This window comes from Wolffia australiana, chromosome 1, assembly GCF_029677425.1.
Source record: "Wolffia australiana isolate 7733 chromosome 1, ASM2967742v1".
Classification (NCBI taxonomy): Eukaryota; Viridiplantae; Streptophyta; class Magnoliopsida; order Alismatales; family Araceae; genus Wolffia; species Wolffia australiana.
This window is the reverse complement of record NC_135835.1, coordinates 17,075,665-17,102,100: the sequence shown is the minus strand read 5'-3', so window position 1 is coordinate 17,102,100 and position 26,436 is coordinate 17,075,665. Positions and strand designations below refer to the sequence as shown.

General features: G+C 39.1%; 1 protein-coding gene across 1 annotated transcript; it reads left to right on the top strand.

Moving 5' to 3' along the window:
* The first annotated feature begins 5,320 nt into the window (after nucleotides 1-5,320).
* Nucleotides 5,321-10,895, top strand: LOC144708908 (protein SEMI-ROLLED LEAF 2). The gene is made up of 19 exons (XM_078582366.1): nucleotides 5,321-5,739; nucleotides 5,877-5,951; nucleotides 6,031-6,146; nucleotides 6,252-6,366; nucleotides 6,451-6,579; nucleotides 6,678-6,725; nucleotides 6,805-7,007; nucleotides 7,229-7,425; nucleotides 7,509-7,780; nucleotides 7,854-8,000; nucleotides 8,078-8,407; nucleotides 8,498-8,647; nucleotides 8,714-8,789; nucleotides 8,875-8,996; nucleotides 9,073-9,264; nucleotides 9,808-9,948; nucleotides 10,011-10,148; nucleotides 10,239-10,442; nucleotides 10,612-10,895. Exons 1-19 carry the CDS (start codon nucleotides 5,617-5,619, stop codon nucleotides 10,729-10,731), a joined length of 2,898 nt encoding a protein of 965 aa, XP_078438492.1. The 5' UTR covers nucleotides 5,321-5,616; the 3' UTR covers nucleotides 10,732-10,895.
* Nucleotides 10,896-26,436: the final 15,541 nt, after the last annotated feature.

Below are 26,436 nucleotides of genomic sequence, written 5' to 3'. Positions count from 1 at the left end.
TTTTCTACTAACATTTTTGTCCCGTTTCATAGTTTATCATCACTGATAGCCTAGGTTTCTACTATCATGCATGCCGCCTCCAACTCCGTCGTTGGTTGCCAACATGTGTCTGCCCCCATCTCTGTCTCCATTGGCAATAGTAAAATCAACATTGCTTGCCCCCCATCGTTGGCATGTATATGTGACCATCTGTATCATAATCAGCGGTGGTGTTTTGTTCATCTGCTTCACCCCACTCACGTCATCATTGCCAATCGCTACCCAATGCTTCCCAGGCGCCGTAATTAGAATTACTCAGTACTTTGAACTATAAATTTGTATAATTTTAAAAATATTGTATTATAAATTTTGTATAAATTACTGTTTTATGAATTTTCTATAAATATTTTTAATTAATTTTCTTCATTAAGCTATATTTAATTCTTAAAATAAATACAAAAATATAGAAATCAAGATAAATTTTGCTTATTCGACCCTTAGTTGCTCTACGATCATAAGGAAAATCATGAATATTGTTGTATTTAACCTTAGTTTCTGGTTCATCATTATGGAAATGTTAGGTCTTCTAGAAACTACATACTTTGTCGATTCCTTCTCTCCATTGTGATATATGCCTCCACCTATGCCTACCTATTTTACCCCTTTATCCACATTAAGTGGGGGGGGGGGATCATTTTTGGGGCTTGGGTAGGTTACGTGTGATTTTAGTGGGAGGATTCTTGTTTGTTTTTGTTTTTAGGCATGGACAGATTCACTAGTTTCTTTCCAATTTAAGTACACTTCAAGTGATCTCCATTCAGAATAATCAATAATAAGTTGGATATATATATGTATCCATACTGAACTTATGTAATCCATTGTATCAGTTCAAGCTACACTTATTGGGTTTAGTTCTAAATTAATTTAATGAGGGGTGAATTTGACAGAACACTTATCAAATAAAAAAACACTTCATATGAGCTCATGAAATCAGTCGGCAGGATAGGTAAGTGTAGAGACTTATTTTATTACAATTGTTCAACGAACATAATTATAACTTTACCCAAAGTGGATTGAGTCACATATTGCCTATTTTATGGTAAAGTCCTTGGTCCCACGTAACACACACTTGGCAGATCAAGATGACTCAAGAGATCCTACTGGTTTCACGAGGCCTCTTGATTTCAGAAAACTAGTAGAGAGAGAGAGAGAGAGAGAGAGAGAGAGAGAGAGAGAGAGAGAGAGAGAGAGAGAGAGAGAGAGAGAGAGAGAGAGAGAGAGAGAGAGAGAGAGAGGTCATTTTCTCTTCCTCTTGGACAGCAAAAAGCAAGGAGAATATTTTCCCATTCATGGCGAGAATCCATGAAAAAAGTTAAAACGACATGCCCTCATAATTAGGGCACCCATGTCATGATTTGGCATGTGTGGAAGGGATCTCCCTCTCTCTCTAGGCCTCTATCCCCCCTCTATTGGACACTAATTTATTCATCCATATTGTTTTTTTCCCCTTAAACCTAGTGATGCTGTGCGCTGGCCCAATTAATCCCAGGCAACTTATTAATCAGTGGACCAATCACTATCACTATGAATTCATATTAAATGCAAAACAAGTCAAAGCAGGCATCGTCATCCTTCTCTCCTTTTCTCTGGGGAAAATTTATTAGGACAGTAGTGGCGGCCTACTCCTTGTCCCCTGTACTTGAAACGCGGAGAAAATCCAAACGGGCAGATGGCAGAGAATAAAGGCCAGAAAATATCGATTTTCCGTCGGTGTTTTCTTCTTCTTCTGCTGCTGTTCTTCATCCTCATCCAACACCTACTTCTTGCCACCAATCAAACCCCACCATTTTCTCTCTCTCTCTCTCTGCCTATTAATGTCACCCTTCATGTGGGTCTCTCTCTCTCTCTCTCTCTCTCTCTCTCTATCTCTCTTTCTTTTACTCTCTCTATATATCTCTTTCTATCTCTCTTTCTCAATTTGTTTTTCTTTCTCTCTCTCTCCATCTCTTTCTATATCTCTCTTTTACTATCTTTCTCTCTATATATATCTATCTATCTCTTTCTATCTCTCTTTCTCAATTTGTCTTTCTTTCTCTCTCTCCATCTCTTTCTATATCTCTCTTTTACTATCTTTCTCTCTATATATATCTATCTATCTCTTTCTATCTCTCTTTCTATCTCTCTTTCTCAATTTGTCTTTCTTTCTCTCTCTCTCCATCTCTTTCTATATCTCTCTTTTACTATCTTTCTCTCTATATATATCTATCTCTCTTTCTCAATTTGTTTTTCTTTCTCTCTCTCTCCATCTCTTTCTATATCTCTCTTTTACTATCTTTCTCTCTCTATATATCTATCTATCTTTTTCTATCTCTCTTTCTCAATTTGTCTTTCTTTCTCTCTCTCTCCATCTCTTTCTATATCTCTTTTTTTTTCTCTCTCTCTCTATATCTCTCTATCTCTCTTTCTCTCTTTGTGTCTCTCTTTCTATCTCTTTGTATCTCTCGTTGTCTCTCTTTCTCTCTTTGTGTCTCTCTTTGTATCTCTCGTTGTCTGTCTTTCTCTCTCTCTCTCTCTTGTTCTCTCTCACACATTCTCTCTCTATCTCTTCTTTCTCTCTTTCACTCTTTCTTTCTCTTTTTCTCTCTCTATCTCTTTCGATCTCTTTCTCTCTGTCTGTTTCTTTTTCTCTGTCTCTCTTTTGAGTGGGTGTGGACTAGTGAACTGAAATCAATGATCAATGATTACGTATAATAAACAAATATTTCTCTTCATGGACGAAATAGAGGGGGGGAGGAGAGAGAGATCATCTTTTTACCTTCCCTGGAAATCAAGATGCTTTCACATGGGTTTCCTTCTCCCTCTGTCTATCACTATCTCTCTCTCTATATATATATTCCCTTCTGTCATTTTTCAATCCATCTCTCATTATCTCTCTCTTCTCTTCTTCTCTATCTATCCCTCTTCTCTCCATCTATCTTTATCAATACAGATGCTTTCAAATGGGACTCATATCTTTATCTCTCTCTCCCTCTTTCTCTTTCTATCTCTGTTTTCTCCATCTCTTTCTCTCTCTTTTTCTCTCTATCTCTCTTTTCTCCGTCTCTTTCTTTCTCTACCTCTCTATCTTTTCTCCATCTCTTTCTATATTTATCTCTCTATCTCTTTTATCCATCTCATTCTCTCTCTACCTCTCTATCTCGCTTTTCTCCATCTCTTTCTCTCTCTAACTCTCTCTTCTCTCTCTCTCTCTCTCAATCTCCCTCTCTTTCTCTCTCAATCTCCCTTTCTTTTCTCCATCTCTTTCTATCTCTATCTCTCTCTTCTCTCTATTTTTCTCAATCTCCCTCTCTTTTCTCCATTTCTTTCTCTCTCTACTTCTCTATCTCTCTTTTCTCCGTCTCTTTCTCTCTCTACCTCTCTATCTCTCTTTTCTCCATCTCTTTCTCTCTCTACCTCTCTATCTCTCTTTTCTCCATCTCTTTCTATCTCTATCTCTCTCTTCTCTCTTTATCTCAATCTCCCTCTCTTTTCTCCATTTCTTTCTCTCTCTACTTCTCTATCTCTCTTTTCTCCGTCTCTTTCTCTCTCTACCTCTCTATCTCTCTTTCTCCATCTCTTTCTCTCTACCTCTCTATCTCTCTTTTCTCCATCTCTTTCTTCTCCATTTCTTTCTCTCTCTACTTCTCTATCTCTCTCTTTCTCCGTCTCTTTCTCTCTCTACCTCTCTATCTCTCTTTTCTCCATCTCTTTCTCTCTACCTCTCTATCTCTCTTTCTCCATCTCTTTCTATCTCTATCTCTCTCTTCTCTCTTTATCTCAATCTCCTCTCTTTTCTCCATTTCTTTCTCTCTCTACTTCTCTATCCCTCTTCCCTCCGTCTCTTTCTCTCTCTACCTCTCTATCTCTCTTTTCTCCATCTCTTTCTCTCTCTACCTCTCTATCTCTCTTTTCTCCATCTCTTTCTATCTCTATCTCTCTCTTCTCTCTTTATCTCAATCTCCCTCTCTTTTCTCCATTTCTTTCTCTCTCTACTTCTCTATCTCTCTTTTCTCCGTCTCTTTCTCTCTCTACCTCTCTATCTCTCTTTTCTCCATCTCTTTCTCTCTCTACCTCTCTATCTCTCTTTTCTCCATCTCTTTCTATCTCTATCTCTCTCTTCTCTCTCTTTATCTCAATCTCCCTCTCTTTTCTCCATTTCTTTCTCTCTCTACCTCTCTATCTCTCTTTTCTCCATCTCTTTCTCTCTCTACCTCTCTATCTCTCTTTTCTCCATCTCTTTCTCTCTCTATCTCTCTCTTCTCTCTCTTTATCTCAATCTCCCTCTCTTTTCTCCATTTCTTTCTCTCTCTACCTCTCTATCTCTCTTTTCTCCATCTCTTTCTCTCTCTAACTCTCTATCTCTCTTTTCTCCATCTCTTTCTCTCTCTAACTCTCTATCTCTATTTTCTCCATCTCTTTCTCTCTCTACCTCTCTATCTCTGTTTTCTCCCTCTCTTTCTCTATTTTCTCCATCTCTTTCTCTCTCTACCTCTCTATCTCTGTTTTCTCCATCTCTTTCTCTGTCTACCTCCCAATCTCTATTTTTTCCATCTCTTTCTCTCTCTACCTCTCAATCTCTATTTTCTCCATCTCTTTCTCTCTCTAACTCTCAATCTCTGTTTCTCCATCTCTTTCTCGCTCTAACTCTCTCTTCTCTTTCTCTCCATCTCTTTCTCGCTCTAACTCTCTCTTCTCTTTCTCTCTATCTCAATCTCCCTCTCTTTTCTCCATCTCTTTCTCGCTCGAACTCTCTCTTCTCTCTCTCTATCTCAATCTCCCTCTCTTTTCTCCATCTCTTTCTATCTCACCTCTCTCCTCTCTCTCTATGTCCATCTCTTTCTCTTTTCTCCATCTCTTTCTATCTCTATCTCTATCTCAATCTCCCTCTCTTTTCTCCATCTATTTCTCTTTCTTTCTCTACCTCTCTATCTCTCTTCTCTCCATCTCTTTCTCTCTCTACCTCTCTTCTCTCCATCTCTTTCTCTCTCTACCTCTCTTTTCTCCATCTCTTTCGCTTTCTCTCTCTATCTCTCTATCTCTCTTTTCTCCATCTCTTTCTCTCTCCATTCTGGTCTCTCTATGTCAGTCTCCCTCTCTCTATCTATCTCTGTCTCAATATCTCTCCCTCTATATGTCTCTCAACTCCCTCTATCTATCTCTCTTATTCTATATCTATCTCTCTTCTCTCAATAGTCTCTCTCTACACAGTATAGACTAGACAGCGAGTGAATTAAAAATATAAAATCGACCCTTAAAGATTACTTTTTTAGACAAACCATATAAATACTTCGATGTTCTTGAGCACTCGAAAGTGAAAAAAAAACTGTCTTTCTCTGACAGATCTGCGCTCTCCGAAGTCCAAAGTCGAAAATCGAAAGAAAGAGCAGCAGACAGTACGTAGATTCAGGGCCGTTCTTCTTCTCGAGGCCGAACAGTAGTTCAATCTCTCCTGTTCATCATGTTCGTGGCGTTTTTCACTCCACAAATTGCAGTCGAGATCTCCCCGCGATTCAAGTACATTGCTTTCTTCTTCTTCTCCGGTCCGTAGTCGCAGTTGCATAGATTTGGGTCTAGGGTTTGTTCTTCGTTCTTGCGGGGATGGGGTTCATCTCGAGGAAAGTTCTTCCGGCGTGCGTGTGCTGCCCGGCTCTTCGACCCAGTTCTCAGAAGCCCGTCAAGCGTTACAAGAAGCTCCTGGCGGAGATTTTCCCCAAGAATCTCGTGAGTTGATCCGGGCGAATGAGATCTAATCTCCCCTCTGTTTTTTTCTTCTGGAAAATCGTCGGTTTTTGTTTCTTTGTTGACATTGTTATTTGACGATTTACTTGGATTTTTTTTTTCTTTGTTGGGTTGTTTAGGAAGCTCCATTGAATGATCGAAAGATACTCAAGCTGTGCGAGTATGCAGAGCGTAATCCTCTCCGTCTGCCCAAGGTTTTACCCCGAGATAAAATGGGAAGAAATTTAGGAAGTTTTTGTTAGAAACTAACTTTTAACTGTTATTTATTTATAGATTGCGAAATTCCTCGAGCAAAGGACGTACAAAGAACTGCGATGCGAGCATATTAATTTCATCAAGGTTATCGCGGAAACCTACTGTAAACTGCTCTGTGTATGCAAGGAGCAGATGTAAGCCCTCCTCAATGCTGAAAATTTCAACGAATTTTCTCTTGTTTTGGAATTTTTTTGTTTTGCTTGACGTTTCGTTAAAAAATATTGTGCTACTTGAAACAGGGCTTACTTTGCTGTTAGTCTTCTGAACTTAATCGGCGAACTTTTGGATATCAAACGCGTAGAAACCGTGCACATAATCGGATGTGAAACTCTGACAACTTTCATTTTCAGCCAAGTGAGTTCGTTTGAGCCGCTGAATTTATTTATTTACTCTTTCTTTCGCTGAAGATTTTTTCTCTAATATTTGATTTTTGAGCAGGTTGATGGAACGTATGCGCACGCGATTGAAAATCTTACTCGTAGAGTGTGTCAAATAGCCAAAGAGGGAAATGATGAGGATTCTGCTCGCCGTTTGAAGGCATCCAGCCTGGAGTGCCTCTCTGCAATGGTCGCTATCTCGCTTCCATTGATTCTGATAATTAGTTTGACCCATTAATAAGTATCATTTCTAAAACGTGGAAATTCCTATTTGTTTATTTATTCAAGGTGTGGTTCATGCGCGAGTTTTCTCACCTGTTTGCTGGTTTTGATGAGGTAAATATCATTATGATGCTATTTAATGATTTTTTTTGTGATTACAAAAATTTTCAACTCCATGGACATTGCTTTCCAGATTGTCGTCGTTGCTTTGGACAATTATGAATCAGCTCGATCTGTTGAAGACGGTGGAAATCAACAGCTTCCTCATCGTATCTGGGTCAATGAAGTTGTTCGATCTGAACAAAGGGCGGGAGTCGTTAATGATTTTAATTCGAACAATTCAACCATCCTCAGGAGGCCGAGAACCGGGATCAGAGATGCGTCAATTCTGACTAGGTTTGAATTAAAAAACGACATGCCTGAATCAAAATTCCTGGTTTCATAACTATTTAAATTTTGTTTGATGGATTTCTTAGCAGCGAACAATAATTGTTATGGGTATTTAATTTTTTCTATGATTTCGAATTATTTCTTCCCACCTGCTTCCAAAAGATAAGAACTAATTCCTTAACCATTCTTAAATATTGCTAATTTTTCAATAATTAATCCTCATTCAGGGAGGAGGTGGAAAAGCCGGGGGTATGGGCTCAAATATGCATGCAAAAGATAGTAGAAGTGGCAAAGGAAATTTCTACGATGAGGCGTATTCTCGAACCTATGCTCCTCTACTTTGACTCTCGGAAGCAGTGGATTCCTGATCATGGCCTTTCAACACTGGTTCTGTCTGATATTTCTCACTGGATCAATGGCTCAGGTGGTTCATCTTGATTTTATAAGCATTAATAATTCATACGCGGTTGATTCAAGAAATATCTACCTTTGATTTATTTCTTCCAGGGAAGGAACATGCAGTGATAACGGCTGTCGTTCGCCACTTAGATCACAAGAATGTGTCGCATAATCTGAAACTTAAGTCTGAGATTATCAAGATATCGGCAGGGTTAATTCAGCAACAAAGATCAATGAACGTCATCCCTGAAATCGGAGTGGTCGCAGATCTCTGTAGGCATTTGAGGAAGAGCCTTCAGGTCACGAGTGATGAAGAATCTGCGTTGAACTCTGCGCTTCAGAGTTCCATTCAAAGCTGTTTGGTCGAGATAGTCAAAGGAGTAAGTAAAGTGTAACTTTCCCTTGTATCCTAAAAAATTAATCTTGGTCGGCTAATAATTTCCAACTTATCAGATCAATGACGCTCAGCCATTGTTTGAAATGATGGCCTTAAGCCTAGAGGAGCTGCCTTCAGTTGCAGCAGCCTCAAGGGCGACGATTGGATCCCTACTCCTGCTCTCTCACATTATCTCTCTAACGGTTGGCCCTGGTTCGGAGATGGTAAGATCATCATGAAAAGTCCTATTTATCTTTTTTTTTCTTTCGATTGGAGTTTTTCTAACTCGTGTTGTATACAGCTGGCCTTTCCAGAAGCTCTTCTGTTTCAGTTATTGAAAGCGATGCTTCATCCTGATCCTGAGACTCGCGTGGGAACTCATCAGATATTCTCGATCCTCCTTGTTCGAAACTTTAGCCATCAGAAGCAAGATTCTCTCTGCGAGACAAGGGAATGGCAGGCAAAAACTGGCGCTTTTGCTTCTGCCGCTGCTCTTCTCGAGAAACTCCGCCAGGAGAAAGGATCCCCACCGGCAGATGAGTCTTTGAAGGAGAAAGAAACAATTGAAGAAGAACATGACAGCTGTGTGAATCAGAAGAGCTCTTCAAATTTTGGCCAAATTTCATCCAAAGTATGCGTTATCAAGGCTTTTCCTTTTTAAAAAATAGATCTTTTTTGTTTTCTCATAATTTTTCGTTGTTTTTAATGTGTAATGATGCAGGAAACGAGTATCACGATTTTAAGCGAGGAGCAGACGAGTCAGCTGCTCGCCGTTTTCTGGATACAGGCAAATCAAGAGGACAATTTACCCTGCAACTTTGAAGCCATAGCCCATTCTTTTAGTTTAACTCTTTTGTCCTCCCGTTTAAAGGTGATAAATGGAATTGTGGTTTTACTCAGATCTTGGGTTTTTATTAAAGTATTATGTTTCTTCCAGAGTTTTAGCCACACAGTACTCGTGAAATTCTTCCAGCTCCCTTTGTCTCTTCGAAAACTCTCTCTCGAGTCGAAAGGTAAATAATTGGTTCTGTAATTCTGCATTTCTCTATGGTTTTCTTAAAAAATTAATACCTTTTGACATGGGTAAATAAATTGCAGGATTCTCTCCAGCCCACCTGCGGTCGATTTTTAGTTTGTCCACTGCCATGCTCGGCTTTGTGGCAAAGATTTACCAAGTTCATGAGTTGACCGAGTTTTTGAACCGCTTGAAATTCACTTATGTGAGTAAAGCCATTGGTTATAAAATCAAATCATCTTAAACATCGACCCTTAGAACTTTCATTCTCTGTCATCCAGGACGACCCCTATCTTGACATCAGCGATGAGTTCCAGATTCAGGTGAAGCTGACGGCCAACAGTAGACAGTATAACTCAGACAGTGACCAGAGGGCCGCAGCCGCCTCTCTCTCCATCCTGAGAAAGTCAACAGAGGAATGTGAAGAAACTCTGCGACCCATCTTGGTTCAGGCTCTCTCAAGTCTAACTGACGTAAGAAAATCTTAACCAGTCTCGTCTTTCCCCAGTAGAGTTTGGCCTAAATCAACAGTCATCTCAATGGGAGCAACCATTGTTGACGATAATTATGATGATGATGAATTTTGGATGATTGGTGGTTGATGCCGTCAATGTCAACCATGTCAATGTCATTGATACTTTTTAAACAGCAGACACCAAGAATGGACATAGACATGGTCGTTCTGTCCTGTTCATTTTAAACGTAGAAAAAATTCGCACAGAAGAACCGCACAGGGCCTTGTTCTTTGTTCTGTTCTTTTTTTTTTCAAAAATGAACAAAATTCGCACATTCACACAAAATTAGAACAAAATTCGCACAAAGCAAACAAACGAACCGCACACGGGTCTGTGCGATGTTCTGTTCGACTTTTTTTGTTCTGTTTGGAAAACCGAACAGAACTACCATGTCTAAATGGACAGTGGTAGTAATCAACATCATCGTCGGAACATGCCAAATCATGTTTCCTGTTTTGACAATTGGGCTGCTGCTGACCACGTTGACTTTGATATTGCCAGCTGGGTGTTGACTTTCTGACCAAGCTGCTCTCAGAGGCCTTCACACCATATGATGAGCTCCTCTTCGGTCCAAAATCTATATTTGATTGGGTGCGCATGCCGGAAGTGGCTCTATCAGAAGAGTCATTCACCTTTGAAGAGGTGGGCCGACTTTCTCCTTGCGTTGACTTTTCAGAACCGTTGCTCACCCGTTGACTTCTCAGGATTTCTCAAGGCCCTCCTCGGTGGGCGGTGACGTCACCAGTGCGTCGCCAATGGCCGACTATGCACGCTTCATTTCCAAGAAGAACAGCCTCCCATCCTTGCCCCAAGTCATTAGCGTGGGGCAGCTTCTGGAGTCGGTACTGATTCTTCTTTCTCTCTCTAGATTTTCTGCATCTCCCCTCTCTGTCTCCGGTTTGGTGAATTATTTTGTTGTGGGTTCGAACCAGGCGCTCCAGGTGGCAGGCCAGGTGGGGGGGGCCTATGTGTCTACCTCGCCGCTTCCGTACGGGACCATGGCTCGCCAGTGTGAGGCCCTCGGCATGGGCACCAGGAAGAAGTTCTCTCACTGGCTGGGTAACAGCGACGAACTGGAACCAGAGAGGCAACTACCCTCCCTCAATAGCTTCAATCCTCTCTTCATTGGTAAAGAGGTAACAAGTTGCCAAACATCACTCTCTCTCTCTCTCTATTCATATATCTATCTATCCATCCATCCATTCGTCTGGCTGTCCGTTCCTCCCTCCATTCATCCATCCGTCCGTCCGTCCATTCCTCTCTGACTATTGTTGCATGATGACGCCCGGTTGTTATTTGTGGCAGAGGAGTAATTTGAGCCTTGACATGGATGAAGAAGAGTTCTCACGATCAGACCCATGCTTAGCTCTGCGCCTGCCCCCGGCGAGCCCGTTTGATAATTTCTGGAAGGCGGCTCGTTTCTAAGCAAGTATTTTCGTAAGTAGTCAGCATGTGTAGTCGCTGAGCCTTCCGTTGTGGGAGCTCTGACCAGTCTCCTGTCTCCAGACTAACTGGCCCTTTTAAGATTATGTTTATCACTGAACTTCTTGGATGGAACATAACCAGAATTGTCCAGATTTCTGTGATTATTGCCCAGCCCTCTCTACTGCTCGCTCTTTCTCTCTGTCTCTCTCACTCTTGCTTGGTATCTCTCTATCTTTCTCTCTTCCTCCATATATCTCTCTTTCTATTTCTCTATCTCTATCACTGTCACATGTTATCTCTCCATGTATCTCTCTTGATCCTTCTATCTCTCTAGCACTCTTTTTATCATTATCCTTCTCTTATCTCTATCTCTGTCCATTGTTTTTACACTCTATCTCTCTATCACTCTTTCACTCGTTATCTTTCTTTTTATCTCTGTGGCTTGCTTTTTTTCTCACTCCTGCTCCTTATCTCCCCGTATCTCACTCGCCCATAATATCTTTCTCTCTCTCTCTCTTGTTATCTCTCTGTATGATGATTTCATGCATTCACATTTCATTCTTATGATGATAATCAGGTTCCTAAATGTTTGAATCAGAAAGTTTCATTTGTTTTATCTAAATGTACATAATTTCTTTATTGAATTTTATGGAAAGTAAATCCAATGAAGAAAATTGAAAGTACAGTGGTTATGTGAGGAGGCATTTGCCCTTGCACGTATAGATATCATATTTGTTCATAGGTTCCCACGTATGATAAAGTTTATGAAAACTTGTATGAAAGATATACTTGAAAAGGTGAAAAACACTTGACAATAAAGAAAATTCAAGAAAAATATAAAAAGAAAAACTTGAAAATCCAATTTAAAATAAATTATAAATGAATTTTAAATTTAAATTTAAAATAAATGATAGTTACCTTAATAAATGAAATTCACGTCATCACAGTCCCTCATGAGTCATCTTGCTAACTTGTGCATACAACTCAAATCAATTAATGATTATATGCGTCCATGGTAGCATGATCTAAATTAGAGAACATAGGCAACAATCTACCTTCTCACTCGCTTAATTACCAAATGTGGAACTCAATAAATGAAATTTATATAAATGATCAAATGCTTCTTAACATGGAACAATGCGAATGTCCTAATAAGCATCATCCTTGACTCCCAATTTCCAATTTTTCTAGAATGCACCTACTAAATGTTCATCATGCATTACCATGTTGTATGATAGATGATTGTTCCTCAATTTAAGTGCACATCCAGCTTTTTCGTATTTTTTTCCACCAAGAAAATATTTTCATAAGAAGTAATTAATGTGGATCTTTACATTCATATATTTAGCTTCATCACATTTGGACAAAATAGCTTTTAAATATTTAAGATGTCAGATTTATTAGACATGTCTCTGGTGTTTTGTACAAGGTTTCTGAAAAAGAATTTGAATTAGACTATTCAGTGTTTTGTTATATTTTTAAAGGAAAATCATGGTGCTGGGTGAAATCGGTCGGGCTGTGATAACACAAAAAGTATTGGGTTTGAAATTGACATATTTTTATGTGTTGAAATAGTTATATATGTGTCATATCATGTTTAAAATGATTACACAGATTTTTTAGAGTGAAACTCTAATTTTTGCGGATTTAATGGTATTTTTAATTATTTTTCTGACATCATATTCTTAAAGAAGTTAAATTTATAGTTCACAATATATTTTTATGACTTTTTTTTAAAAGTACATTCATGGATATACGAATTCCCTAAGTTGGAGTATATATATATTATATGTAATGACTTAATATTCAATTTATAAATATTAATTAATATATTTCAGGTCATATAATCATGCTTACCATGTTATCGTTCGATTCGATCGAATGACAACCAATCAAGAGTTTCGACAATGATTTTCTCCACATTGCAAAAATGTGTCATTATGGCATCACGATTTTCTCTAGATTTGCGATGCCATGGTACCAAATCATTGTTGACAAAATCTTATTTTTTTATTCACGTGGACCAACAAAAAAATGCCAGATTTAAATCACAATAAATGAGATTTGAAGATCTAGAAAAAAATGTTAAATAGATCATTTTAAAAAGATCAAAACTTGTGGCTGTACATGTGGTGCGCATGTGTACCACCAGAATTGATTAGAAAAAGAGAATGATGCTGATGTGTCACACGGAAATGCGTCGCCGCGTCATGAAATCCTTGGGAATATTTTCCTTTTTATGACACAAATGACACACTACAACATGTCATTCAATAGAAAAGAGAAAAAGGAATAAACAAAAAAAAGACTTTTTTCTTCTTCCTCCGACATTCTAGGAGCAAGCTATTACAGAAGGATGAGGCGATCGTGCCAATTATTAAATAATTTTCTAAAGAACACCCTCATCTTCAATGGAAAATTTGGAAGAGACAACGATGATGAAGAGGAAAAAGAAAAATGGACGACCAGGATTGCCCCAATTTTAGCTCAATCGACCTTATGGATCGTCAACTTTGAAGTTGCTTTGATTTGATCTCTAAATAGAGGAGCGGATCCTTGTCAAATTTATCCATAATGTTTCTTCCAACACTTGTGGACTGATTGAGAGCTAGTGATTTTTTGAGATCCATCAATTTTGTTCCTGGTGTGTGAAAAAAAGGCAACATATAAGAGGGTTACAATCATGAACTTGGTAGAGCATAATGAAACACAAGGATCTATAGTAAGTATCATCACATTATATTGGTTATTCTTGGCATCACCGTTAGGTTACAACCATTTCAATTTCACATTCTACCATCACATTACGTCCTTATACCCTCCAATCATGTCTTACCACTTTCATGATGATGTATCATTGTCGTCTCACTTATAATTCCTCTATCACGATTCATTCTTTTCATCACTTGGATCCCATGTATTTGATGGAAATATATGTGGCCGACAAGCCACTCACACATTCCATATCTCATTCGATGTTCATTAATAGAACATATGCATCATACTACAAGTGTGACGCTTATATTGAAGTCCATGAATATATGGTCAGACTTAGTGAAGTATGATCATATCTTAATATGGCGATCACTAGTCTAAGTATGTGTTCTAAATATTCATATTCAATGAATACTCAAGAAGTACATGAAAGTATCATGATAGAATAACACTATATAACCTCAATTGTATGATAAGTATGGTCAGTCACGTAGCCATTAGTGTTGAGACACTAAGGGTAGATAATGGGTGTTCTTTAGTGGAAAGAGTTCACTGAATTGATCTATACGAATCCCTAATTGTACGTGGTCCTTAGATCTGAGACACCAAATATGTATTGTGGACAGACAATTGCACTTTGACTATGACCTATGAGTCTCCAATCATGGGATTCTAAATATTCTTGGTTTGGGTGCATCAAGAAGTTCACGAAGATAGTTCAGTAGTCAAGATGGGATCATATACCCTTAGTGTAAAAGCATAAAGCTCAAGGAAGACTACAGAATGAAGTCCTTTACCAAGGTAGTGAAATATTAGAGATAGGGAATGACACGTACGGGACGTGACGGGACGGACGACGATGTATGACAAACAGTGACGTGATGAATAGTTCATCACGTCATCATCTCGTCACACGTCCAAGGGGTCTAGAAAAAAAACCGTCGCGTACCCGTCATGCGTCCCTACTTCCTCGTTCTATCACGTCACCGTCACCATGACGCCGTCACTGTCATCGGTGATGAAAATAGTATAACTATTTTACAATGGTACTTCTAAGTTCACAATCACTCTCTGCCAAGTTCTTCTTGATGGAAATATATGTGGCCGGCAAGCCAATCACACATTCCACATCTTGTTCCATATTCATTATAGTGCACGTGTGATGCTTATAATGAAGTCCATGAATACATGATCGGACTTGGTGAATTATGATGAGATCGTAATACGGAGATCACTAGTCTTTAAGCATGTGTTCTAAATATTCCTATTCAAAGGATACGTGAGAAGGACATCGAAGTATCCGGATAGAATAGCACTATCTAGGCTCACTCATATGATGAGTATGGCCGGTCCCGTAGCCATTAGTGTGGAGACACTAAGGATAGATAGTGGGTGCTCTTTAGTGAAAAGAGTTCACTGAATTGATCCGTACGAATCCCAGAATGGTATTATACCGAACTGTCAATCAGGTTGATTCACGTCACGGTTGTGTAAGTGGTCCTTAGACCTGAGACACCAAAGACGTCTTGTGGACGGACGGTTGTATTTTGGCTATGGCCAATGAGCATCTAATCATGGGATTCTAAACGGTCTTAGTTCGGGTACATCAAGAAGTTCTCAAAGAGGATTGAGTGGTCAAGATGGGATCGTCCACCCTTTGTATAAGAGGTGACAGTTCAAGGAAGACAATGCGATGAAGTCCTTGGCCAAGGCAGTGAAATATCGAAGAAGAGTTCTTCGATGATTTCTAAATGCATCAGTACTAACTTGGATGATCGATTAGGTTTTGAAAGTTGACCATACCCTAAGTCATCCAAGGAGCGTCAAGAGGACGAGGGATTATAAATACACGGTAATTGATGACGAACAAGTTCCATGAGAGAGTCAATACACACTCCTTTGTATCTTCTAGAACACGAGGTATAGCTTGGCACCCCACGTGTTGGAGACTAGACCTATCGATTGGGTTAAATCGATCCGACATTAACTAATCTATATGTTGATATAGTTAATTAATTTGGAAGGCCGATAAAGGTTATTGGGCCACTAGAGTCGTTAACTAGACTGATATATGGGCGTAAAGGGTCACATGCAAATGGTATTTTGAACGTCAGAAGATATACTTAAGTTTTGGGGGTTTTTATGAAAAAGACCCACTTAGTATAAATAGGGGAAGGTTTTGAACAAAATTCACCCAGGCCAGAATTGTTCAGGGGCCTTTCCCCTTCTTCTCCACTCTCCCCACACCCCCTCTCCATCCCTGATGTGATCGGGACGACGTAACGACGCCGACGGAGAAAGAACAGGGCTCGTCAACGAGGAGGAGATCCGACGCGCCGAGGACCGCATGGATACGTCTACAGGCTACACACTTGAGCAGCGTGACTCGTCTCGCTGCGGGATCGAAGAAATCACAAATGAGATTCGTACAAAGGTACTTCGTTTTAATGTTTTTATCGATGCCATTCGATTCGCAAAAAGTCTTCCGCTGCATGTCGTTTTGATTTCTTCACCCATATCTAGGCCTCTAGAACCCAACAGTAAGTGCACCGCCCCTGCAGTGGATACAAAGATACACACATCAGAGAAAACGTGGCCAAAGCTGATTGGATACAACAGTAAGTGCACCGCCCCTTTTGCATTGATGCATGAATGAGATGTGGACGTTGTAATCGCTTATTGTTGTGTATCTCGGGCATAGATTCGCCGTAAATATCCCAATTTACACACGAACCCCACTCGTCCACGCACGGTGCCCAGATGAAATGCATGTGGCAGTCATATCTTGGTGGGATGCTTGGTGTGCCTCCGCTGCCATGAGCTGAACATCGTCCTCTTTTGCGTTGGTGCATGAACGAGATGTGAACTTTGTCGTCGCTTATTGTTGTGTATCTCGAGCATAGAGTCACCGTAAATATCTCAATTTACACACAGATCTCACTCTTTCAAGCACGTAGCAGAGAGGAAATCCGTGGGATAATCATTCCTTGGCGACACGCTGGGTGTGCCCCCAATTCCGTAAGTGCGTTTTGAAACATATTTCTTTTATTTTTCTCTTTCTTTTTTATTTTAGGACAGGCGTACGTGGAGCGCTCAGAGAGGAGGTGCCAAAAGGTATTAAATTTAGCCATTCAATCAGCAATCGACACACGATTGCATGTATTGAAAACATTTAATTAAATAAATGAATATTGATCCAACGGCTCTGATTGGTCAATATTCATTTATTAATAAATTTTAATCCTGAAGTCAGATTGAGCTCAGATTTTATGGGTTTGCTTGTCTCGACCTCCTCTTTTTACCCTAATAAAATGGTAAAAATGACCATTTTACCCCTAATAAGAAATAAGTTTTATCCATTGATGTAGGCTTGATCTAAATGATTTTATTGGATCATTCGGATCAAGCCTAAATCAATGGATACAAATTAATTACTTATTAGGGGTAAAATGATAATTTTTATCATTTAACCAAAGTATAAAATCAGAAATTCAAATTGAGAAGTTCATTCTAAAAGGGGATCTTTCACAGCTTCAAGACAGAGGAAAACCATCCTGGATCATATGAATTTGGTATTTTTTACTTCATTGTACTTGTATTTTAATTTTAGTGTAATTGGATCATGTGTTAGTGAATTTCTTTGTTGTTCTTCTTGATCTTAGTCTGAAACTCTAAATCGTTTGTCTTGAGCGGCATGTACAAGCCCTTACGAGGATTAAGAGGAGTGATTATTGAATTTATCTAACCATTCCACTTGCACTTAATCGTAATGGCATCAACAAAATCATGAAATGAATCACCTCAGCACAGATGGCATATGTGATTCCTTTGATCCTCAAATGACTCATGTGGAGTTACTCATGCGTGCAGCACCTAGAAGTATCCACAAAATCCTCAACATGTCAAATCCATTCCTTCACTTTGACAAGCTCTTTTCATCCTCCATTTACACCATCCCAATGGCATCGGGAATGGTGAAGAGCTATGGGAAGAAGGGAGAAGAAGGGGACATGCCCTAAACAATTCTGAACTGGGTGAATGTTGTTCAAAGCATTCCCCTTATTGGATTCTACAGGCCTTGATTTGAATGAACATGATCATTCCATGCAACGGAAGACTTAAACAGAATCGTAACGACATCAACAAAATATGAAACCAATCGTATGTGCATGAATCACATTCGTGATTTCTTAGAACCTAGAGTGAGACGAGTTGAACTGCTCATGTATGCAGGCTCTAGACATATCCACACAGTCCATGGCATGAAGAAACTCCTCCTTCAACTTGATGAGTTGTGTTCTACCTCCATCGTCATTGTTATGCCATCCCAATTGCATTGGGAGTGGAGTGGAGGAGTGGGAATACAAGAGAAGAAGGGGAAGGCCCCTGAAAAATTCTGGCCTGGGTGAATTTTGTTCAAGGCCTTCTCTTATTTATACGAAGTGGGTATTTTTCATAAAGCTCCCAAAACTTAAGAATATCTTCCAAGGTCCAAAAACCATTTGTGTATGAGCCTCTAGGCCCATGTGGCAGTTTAGTTAACGACTCCAACCGTCCAATAATCTTTATTGGCCTTATAAATTAATTAATTATATCATCATATAAATTATCGATTTAATCATATCGATACATTGAGTCTCAAACCCATGAGGGGCCAAGCTATGCCTCGGGATCTAGAAGATACAAAAGATTGTGTATTGACTAACTCATGAAATTTGTTCCTCATCGTTTGTCGTTTATGTATAGTCCCTCATCCACTTGATTCTTTGAGGATAACTTAGGATTTAGCCTACTGTTAAACCCTAATTGGTCATCTGAGTTAGTATTGATGTGTTCATAAATCATTAGAGAACTCTTCTCTAATTAGGGAACATCAAGCGTCATCTGTCACGTCACACATCACCGTGACGGACAGGTGACTGATGACGTGATGGTGACAGTTTTTAGGGCTGGTGACGGTGACGGTGATGGGTGACGAAGATGGCATGATGGTGACATGACGGTGACGAGGAGCGTGACATGACAGAATGGTTGTCATGGATGACGGTCATGACCATTTTTAATACATTTTAATAAATAATTTATTGGTAGAAAATTATGACTATATTTAATTTAAGAAATAATTTCTTAACGGAAAAACCAAGGATTTAGTGACGTTTGTCTGAAAAATTTTTGATAGTCAATTTATTGACAGAAAACTGTAAATAAAATTAATTTCATAATTAATTTCTTGACGGAAAAATGTAGGATCGAGCTGCAAAAAAATTGTCCATATTTATTAATTTCATAATTAATTAATAATTAATTTTCCGACGACGATCGAGCTGCAAAAAAATTGTCCAATACAGTTACCTTTAGCAGAAGTAAATAAAGACACAAAAATTGAAGAGTAGTACCTTACACTAGTCTTTGTCGTCAGAAAAGTCATTCACACTATCTCCTTCACACATTTGGGCATTTTAGGCACGTAACCAACACTTGACTGTGGCCAGGAGCTCGATGCTTTCAGCAATGAGACGTGCCCACTTGAAAGTGACGGCTACATGTCCTGTAGAGAGTAAACATTCTGCTGGGGCACTGGTTGCACATACTAAGAGAAACTCTTGCGCAAGGGTAGAAAGTCATGGGTAGGTTCGTGCGCCAATGCATGCCCACCATCCTAGTGTTGTCTGTGTGTCCTTCCTCTCCATTGACTATAGATACGTTTCCAATTCCTCTCCTGAAAATGGTACTCGTCGCTCTTTCTGCCTAGCTGGCGCTATGCCATTGATGAGTTCTGTGAGCCAAACATCATCCTTGGGTTCGTCACCAATTATGTCTGGGTCACCATGCAGGGGCATAAGTCAGCAGACAAATGCCAATGCATCCTGAAAGCCACTAGGATTGAGTGATGCTCCCTTGTTGAAAGGGTCAAGAATTGCTGCTGTTGTTGTCACACGATTCTTTGAAATCATCGTCTCATATTTCAACACCTTGCCCTCCATGCTCTCACAAGCTTTACGGATGGACGCAATTTGAGCAGCGGTCATCTTTCTTCCCGATGTGAATATTGTAGACATATCAAACTTGAGCAAGATTGCGTTGACATGTCGCATCAGCGCCTTCAAAATGCCGATGGTTTCCATGACTCTCGCTGTCTTTGAGCTACTAACATAGTTTGTCGTCCTGTAAAATGGCCCTAGAATGTCTTGGAAGTCGGCCAACATTTTCCACTCTTCACGTGATAGTCTCATGTCTTTATATGTTACCGACAAGATTTTTAAAGCCATAAAATCTATGACTTCTCGCTTCTCCAACGCCGCATGCAATATGTCATGCGTACTGTTCCACCGCATTGGGCAGTCTAATGGGATTTGGTTGTGATTCTTCTGCATGTCTTTGCACATTTTCACATACTGTTTTTTTCGTTGTTGTGTCAATGCTCGGATGCTTGTCACTAAGTGCCTAAGATGGGCAATCGCGTCCCTTAGGACATGGCCCTTGTCATGAATGATCATTTTATGCATGACTTGCCACATCCTCTCGCATGGCATCCAAATCATCTATATCAATGTCGTAATTAGGATCATACTCTGCATCTGTTGCGCAGTTGTCTGCATTCCTAGGAGGAGGTGTTCATCGATACACGTAATGATTTCAATGTAGCCTGGACAATGATGTTCAGCACGTGGGCAGTGCACGGGACATATCAGTCCTCTGTGAAACGGTCATTCACCAGCTTGAGCTTCTTTGCGATCAGTGCTATCATCTGCATGTTACTTGACGCATTTTCCGTAGTGATAGATCCAACTTGCATGCTTAAAAGGTTAATTTTTCAATAAGGTAATACGAACCAAAATGCAGCCAGACGGGATGTCGTCGAGCTTCGTCTTCAACCCAAAATCTTCCAATACTTGTAGCATTATTGTGCTCATATTCTTGCCATCGTGCTTCCCCACTAGGTCATGAATAGCAAGTACACGTTCGCATAATTCCCAACGGTTGTTCACCCAATGAACCGTGATGTCGAGAAGACCGCACAAATTCTCAACGGTCCATGCATCCACCGTTAGTGAGATTTTGGGGACATTTGCCAATAAATCTACAAGCGTCCCCTTCATGGTCCCGTGTAGCATACACGTTGCAGCCTTATTGCCTTCGAACCTGGCGGGTCAACTGTCGCCTCCTCAACGTACTTCCACATAATCTTGAACCCCACATTGTCCACAATGGCCCATGGGGACTCCATGAGGCAAATAAAATGTGCTTTGATCTCCTTTGTCTTCTCCAGCGTCTTCATGATGACACCACCCTGTCATACGCCTCAATCATTGTCTGTTGATTGATATTAGTGCCCTTCAGCTTGTTGTATGCTCTGCCATGGCTGAACTCCAAGTGCCTCCAAAATATGTTTGTCGACCCATCTTTTCGCCGCTTCAACCTATTCCGCAATGGGTCAACTTTTTGGTCACGGCATAGTAGGCACACCCATATGCCTGACCTAACCTTCGTGAAATATCACAATATTTCAGCCTTCCCTTTGCGTCTGGGATGTGACGGCCCTACCATCTGTAGAGGGGTTTCTTGAACATCCTCTTCTGATTACTCTACTGCCAAGTCAACACACATGTCGCCAATTGGGGTTTCCATCAGCGATTGTGTCGTAGAGAATCGGTGGAAAATCTCATTTCGTCAAATTCAAAAATCAACCCATTCAATGGATAAATCTCCATGAAATTAACAAGAAGATACTATGAACATTAGAAACAACACGTGCAACTATTAGAGCTACGCTAACATCACATGAGGACAATCCTAAATGAGATTTGGCATAAATATTTTTAAATATTCTCAAGACTCTGAATATATGAAGAACGTAACCCTCACTCTAATCTCCAAAGGAATCACAGAAATGCAAACATGTATATAATCACTGGTTCATATCACAAAATAGACATCATAAATGTGGAGCTATGTGTGTAATTATTGCCTTCATCCCTACCTCATTTACAGAGCACCCAAAGTTTGACATTAAAACTGTTGTACTATGAATGGTCAATCGAGCAGAATGTCAGAATTTTCGGTCTTCAAATGACCTCTCCTTCCTTGATGAGATTGATAGAAAGAGGGATGTTTGATTTGGAGGAGTGAGAAACAAACGTAAATAAATTAATATTTCTAAAGTCTGAGCTCTGAAGTATTAGTAAGTACATTGATAGATGGAAAATGATGAATCAAGTCAGTAACAAAAAATTGCATGTCCATTGTGGATATAAATATCCTGTTAGATAATCAATCAATCATACAAGATGGCTAAAAAATGCACATGTTTACAATCAGGTAGACATGAAGATAGGGAGAGCAGAGAGAGATAGATAAATGGGGAGATCAGAGAGGGATGGAGATAGGGAGATAGAGAATTTGAAATAGGAAGATAGAAAAATTGAGATAGGGAGATAGAGAAATATGGAGAGCAGAGAGTGACCGAGATAGGGAGATGGAGTGATCGAGATAGGGAGATAGAGAATTTGAGATAGGAAGAAAGAAAAATAGGGAGAGAAGAGAGGGATGAAATAGGGAGATGGAGTGATCGAGATAGGGAGATAGAGAAATAGGAAGGGCAGAGAGTGATCGAGAAATAGAAAGATAGAGATTTTGAAATAGGGAGATAAATAAATAGGGATATCAATGAGGGATTGAGATAGGGAGATAGAGATTTTGAGACAGGGAAATAGATAAATAGGAAGAGCAAAGAGTGATTGAGAAATAGAAAGATAGAGATTTTGAGATAGGGAGATAGATAAATAGGGAGATCAGTGAGGGATTGAGATAGAGAGCTAGAGAATTTGAGATAGGGATATAGATAAATAGGGAGAGAAGAGGGCGATGGAGATAGGGAGATGGAGTGATCGAGATAGGGAGATAGTGAAATAGGGAGAGCAGAGAGGGATCGAGATAGGGACATAGAAAATTTGAGATAGGGAGATAGAGAAATAGGGGGAGCAGAGAGTGATCGAGAAATAGTAAGATAGAGATTTTGAGATTGGGAGATTAGAGAGGGATTGAGATAGGGAGATAGAGAATTTGAGATAGGGAGAAAGAGAAATAGGGAGAGCAGAGAGGGATGGAGATACGGAGATGGAGTGATCGAGATAGGGAGATAGAGAAATAGGAAGAGAAAAGAGTGATAGAGAAATAGAAAGATAGAGATTTTGAGATAGGGAGATAGATAAATAGGGAGATCAGAGAGGGATGGAGATAGGGAGATGGAGTGATTGAGATAGGGAGATACAGAAATAAGAAGAGCAAAGAGTGATTGAGAAATAGAAAGATAGAGATAGAGATGCAATGATCGTTTCTTCAGTGAAGTGTACGATCGGATATAGCATGGGCTAGAATCGGGAAAAAAAATTTTGCACAACTCACCGAGAGAACGAGGAAGAAGATCAACGTGAAGGAGAATTTTCGGAGTTCTCCTTCACGAATTGCCAAAGAAAAAGGAGAGAAACGGGGCTTCCGAGTTCTGAATTGGACTTTGACTTCGACTTAACGGGGCTCTGACTCAGAGAAGTTAGACCTTAGAAGTGTTGGGTTCTAGAGGCCTAGATATGGGTGAAGAAATCAAAACGACATGCAGCGGAAGACTTTTTGCGAATCGAATGGCATCGATAAAAACATTAAAACGAAGTACCTTTGTACGAATCTCATTTGTGATTTCTTGATCCATGGCGAGGCAGTCACGCTGCTCAAGTGTGTAGCCTGTAGACGTATCCATGCGGTCCTCGGCGCGTCGGATCTCCTCCTCGTTGACGAGCCCTGTTCTTTCTCCGTCGGCGTCGTTACGTCGTCCCGATCACATCAGGGATGGAGAGGGGGTGTGGGGAGAGTGGAGAAGAAGGGGAAAGGCCCCTGAACAATTCTGGCCTGGGTGAATTTTGTTCAAAACCTTCCCCTATTTATACTAAGTGGGTCTTTTTCATAAAAACCCCCAAAACTTAAGTATATCTTCTGACGTTCAAAATACCATTTGCATGTGACCCTTTACTCCCATATATCAGTCTAGTTAACGACTCTAGTGGCCCAATAACCTTTATCGGCCTTCCAAATTAATTAACTATATCAACATATAGATTAGTTAATGTCGGATCGATTTAACCCAATCGATAGGTCTAGTCTCCAACATGTGGGGTGCCAAGCTATACCTCGTGTTCTAGAAGATACAAAGGAGTGTGTATTGACTCTCTCATGGAACTTGTTCGTCATCAATTACCGTGTATTTATAATCCCTCGTCCTCTTGACGCTCCTTGGATGACTTAGGGTATGGTCAACTGTCAAAACCTAATCGATCATCCAAGTTAGTACTGATGCATTTAGAAATCATCGAAGAACTCTTCTTCGATATTTCACTGCCTTGGCCAAGGACTTCATCGCATTGTCTTCCTTGAACTGTCACCTCTTATACAAAGGGTGGACGATCCCATCTTGACCACTCAATCCTCTTTGAGAACTTCTTGATGTACCCGAACTAAGACCGTTTAGAATCCCATGATTAGATGCTCATTGGCCATAGCCAAAATACAACCGTCCGTCCACAAGACGTCTTTGGTGTCTCAGGTCTAAGGACCACTTACACAACCGTGACGTGAATCAACCTGATTGACAGTTCGGTATAATACCATTCTGGGATTCGTACGAATCAATTCAGTGAACTCTTTTCACTAAAGAGCACCCACTATCTATCCTTAGTGTCTCCACACTAATGGCTACGGGACCGGCCATACTCATCATATGAGTGAGCCTAGATAGTGCTATTCTATCCGGATACTTCGATGTCCTTCTCACGTATCCTTTGAATAGGAATATTTAGAACACATGCTTAAAGACTAGTGATCTCCGTATTACGATCTCATCATAATTCACCAAGTCCGATCATGTATTCATGGACTTCATTATAAGCATCACACGTGCACTATAATGAATATGTTCTATTAATGAATATGGAATGAGATGTGGAATGTATAATTGGCTTATCGGCCACATATATTTCCAATCACTTACCGCCCTCCAACGATGCATATATGTATCGCATTTAAGACATCAGATTCTCTTCTGACGATCGAGATTTGGCCATGTAGGCCCACAAAATTGCTTTCTTGGATTTTTGCACCAAAGCCCATGCTTTTATTCGCGCACCCCACCCGACGCCGCCTAAAGGTAATTGTACATATGCCCCTCTGCTTTCTCTCTCCTCTACATTTCCCTAAAAACATAGAAAAACCCCGATTGATTTTATATACACTTTGAAAATATTTTTTTTGGATTTTTACACATGCAATGCACGAGTGAGAGTTGTTTTAAGGGCATATTTGCAACCAAAATGTCAGAAAAGTCCCTCCGCCTTTAGAAATTGATTTAAACTACCATATTTTTATAATTATATCATTTTTCCATTTAAAAATTCATTTCTTCCTCGAATAAATTCCCAAAAAATCAATAAATTCCATAAAATCCAGTAATTCATTTCCACATTAATTAACATTCAAATTAATTTTTAAACGTGCCATTTCTATTTCAATAAATTTATTCTGAGCTTAAATAAATTCCATAAAATTCATGAATTAACAGAAAATTAGGGTAAATTCAGAATTCACTCAGAATATTAATTAACATATTAGTGTATGATAACAACCTTATTTTAAACTCTTTAAATGCATAAAATTTTATGAATTACTCAAATTAAGAACATAATTTAGTGTATTATCAAGTAGTACTTATTCAATCTTTCTCTAGATTATTAATCTTATATCTTATTAAAAACTTTCAAAATTGTTCCAATGTATATCATTCTCTCTTCCATCATACAGTACTTTAAATAAATTTCATTATCCCACTTATTCGTTACCTCCAATATCTATAAAGAATATTAATCCTTGACATAATAAAAATATTATTTTATAGATATTTTACCTCTACCTTTCTTTAGTTTTTCCTCACACTACTGATAATTACTTATTATCATATATCATCCTAACTTCTACCTTACTATTACTACATATTTCTCATTAGATGTCTCCTACCTTATGACAAGCATCTCATTATTCTAACTTCATCAGTTATTATATTATATACTTAACACATCTTATTACTCACCTTATCATGACAGTCCCTCTGGAGATGACTTAACTCACCACCACACATATTTGAATGAGATTAGACAATTAAAAAATTGATTTTATATTAGTTGAATTAAATTGATGACATTAAAACTAATACCCTCATTTGACTCCATCACCATGCACACTATGTCAATGTGTTTTGCCTTTTTTCTAAGAAAATGTCTTTCACTGACAGGGTGACATGTATAAGTGAAAAATTGAAGGGATGACATGGCCACACAAATTCTTGAGCCACGCCAGACCTTTATTTATTTTCTACAATCAGTTGTTGCGACTAATGCATGCAATCTTTATTGACTTTTCCACTTGAAAAAAGGCATAAAAATTAATTCTTTTATTTTCAGTCTCCGTGCACATTTATTGTGACTTAAATCACTAATTGTTTCTATTTCTCCGTGTCACTTTTCACAATTATTAGGCAATCACTTATTGATTTCCATTTGATGCATCAAATGTTGACACATGGCAGCGGAAATAAAATGCTAAAAATCCTTTAAAATCCGAATAAAATGAATTTTTAACCCAAAACAATATAAATAAACATACCTTTTGACTTATAAAAATTTATTGATGTGAATTTAATGTTCCAAACTCATGAAAAATTATGACTCAAAATATATTTTATTTCAGAATATGTTGAAAATTTCCATTAAAACATAAAAAACCCACAAAACTCAAAAAAGAATCTTCAAAATATCACGCTGAAAAATTAATTTGATCATTTAAGCTTGATAACACACATGTTATTTATATTAATGCATAATACATGTAAATTGGATGGAACTAACCCGATAATTTTCATGTTATCAATGGCGAGTTGACGGTGGCAGGGTA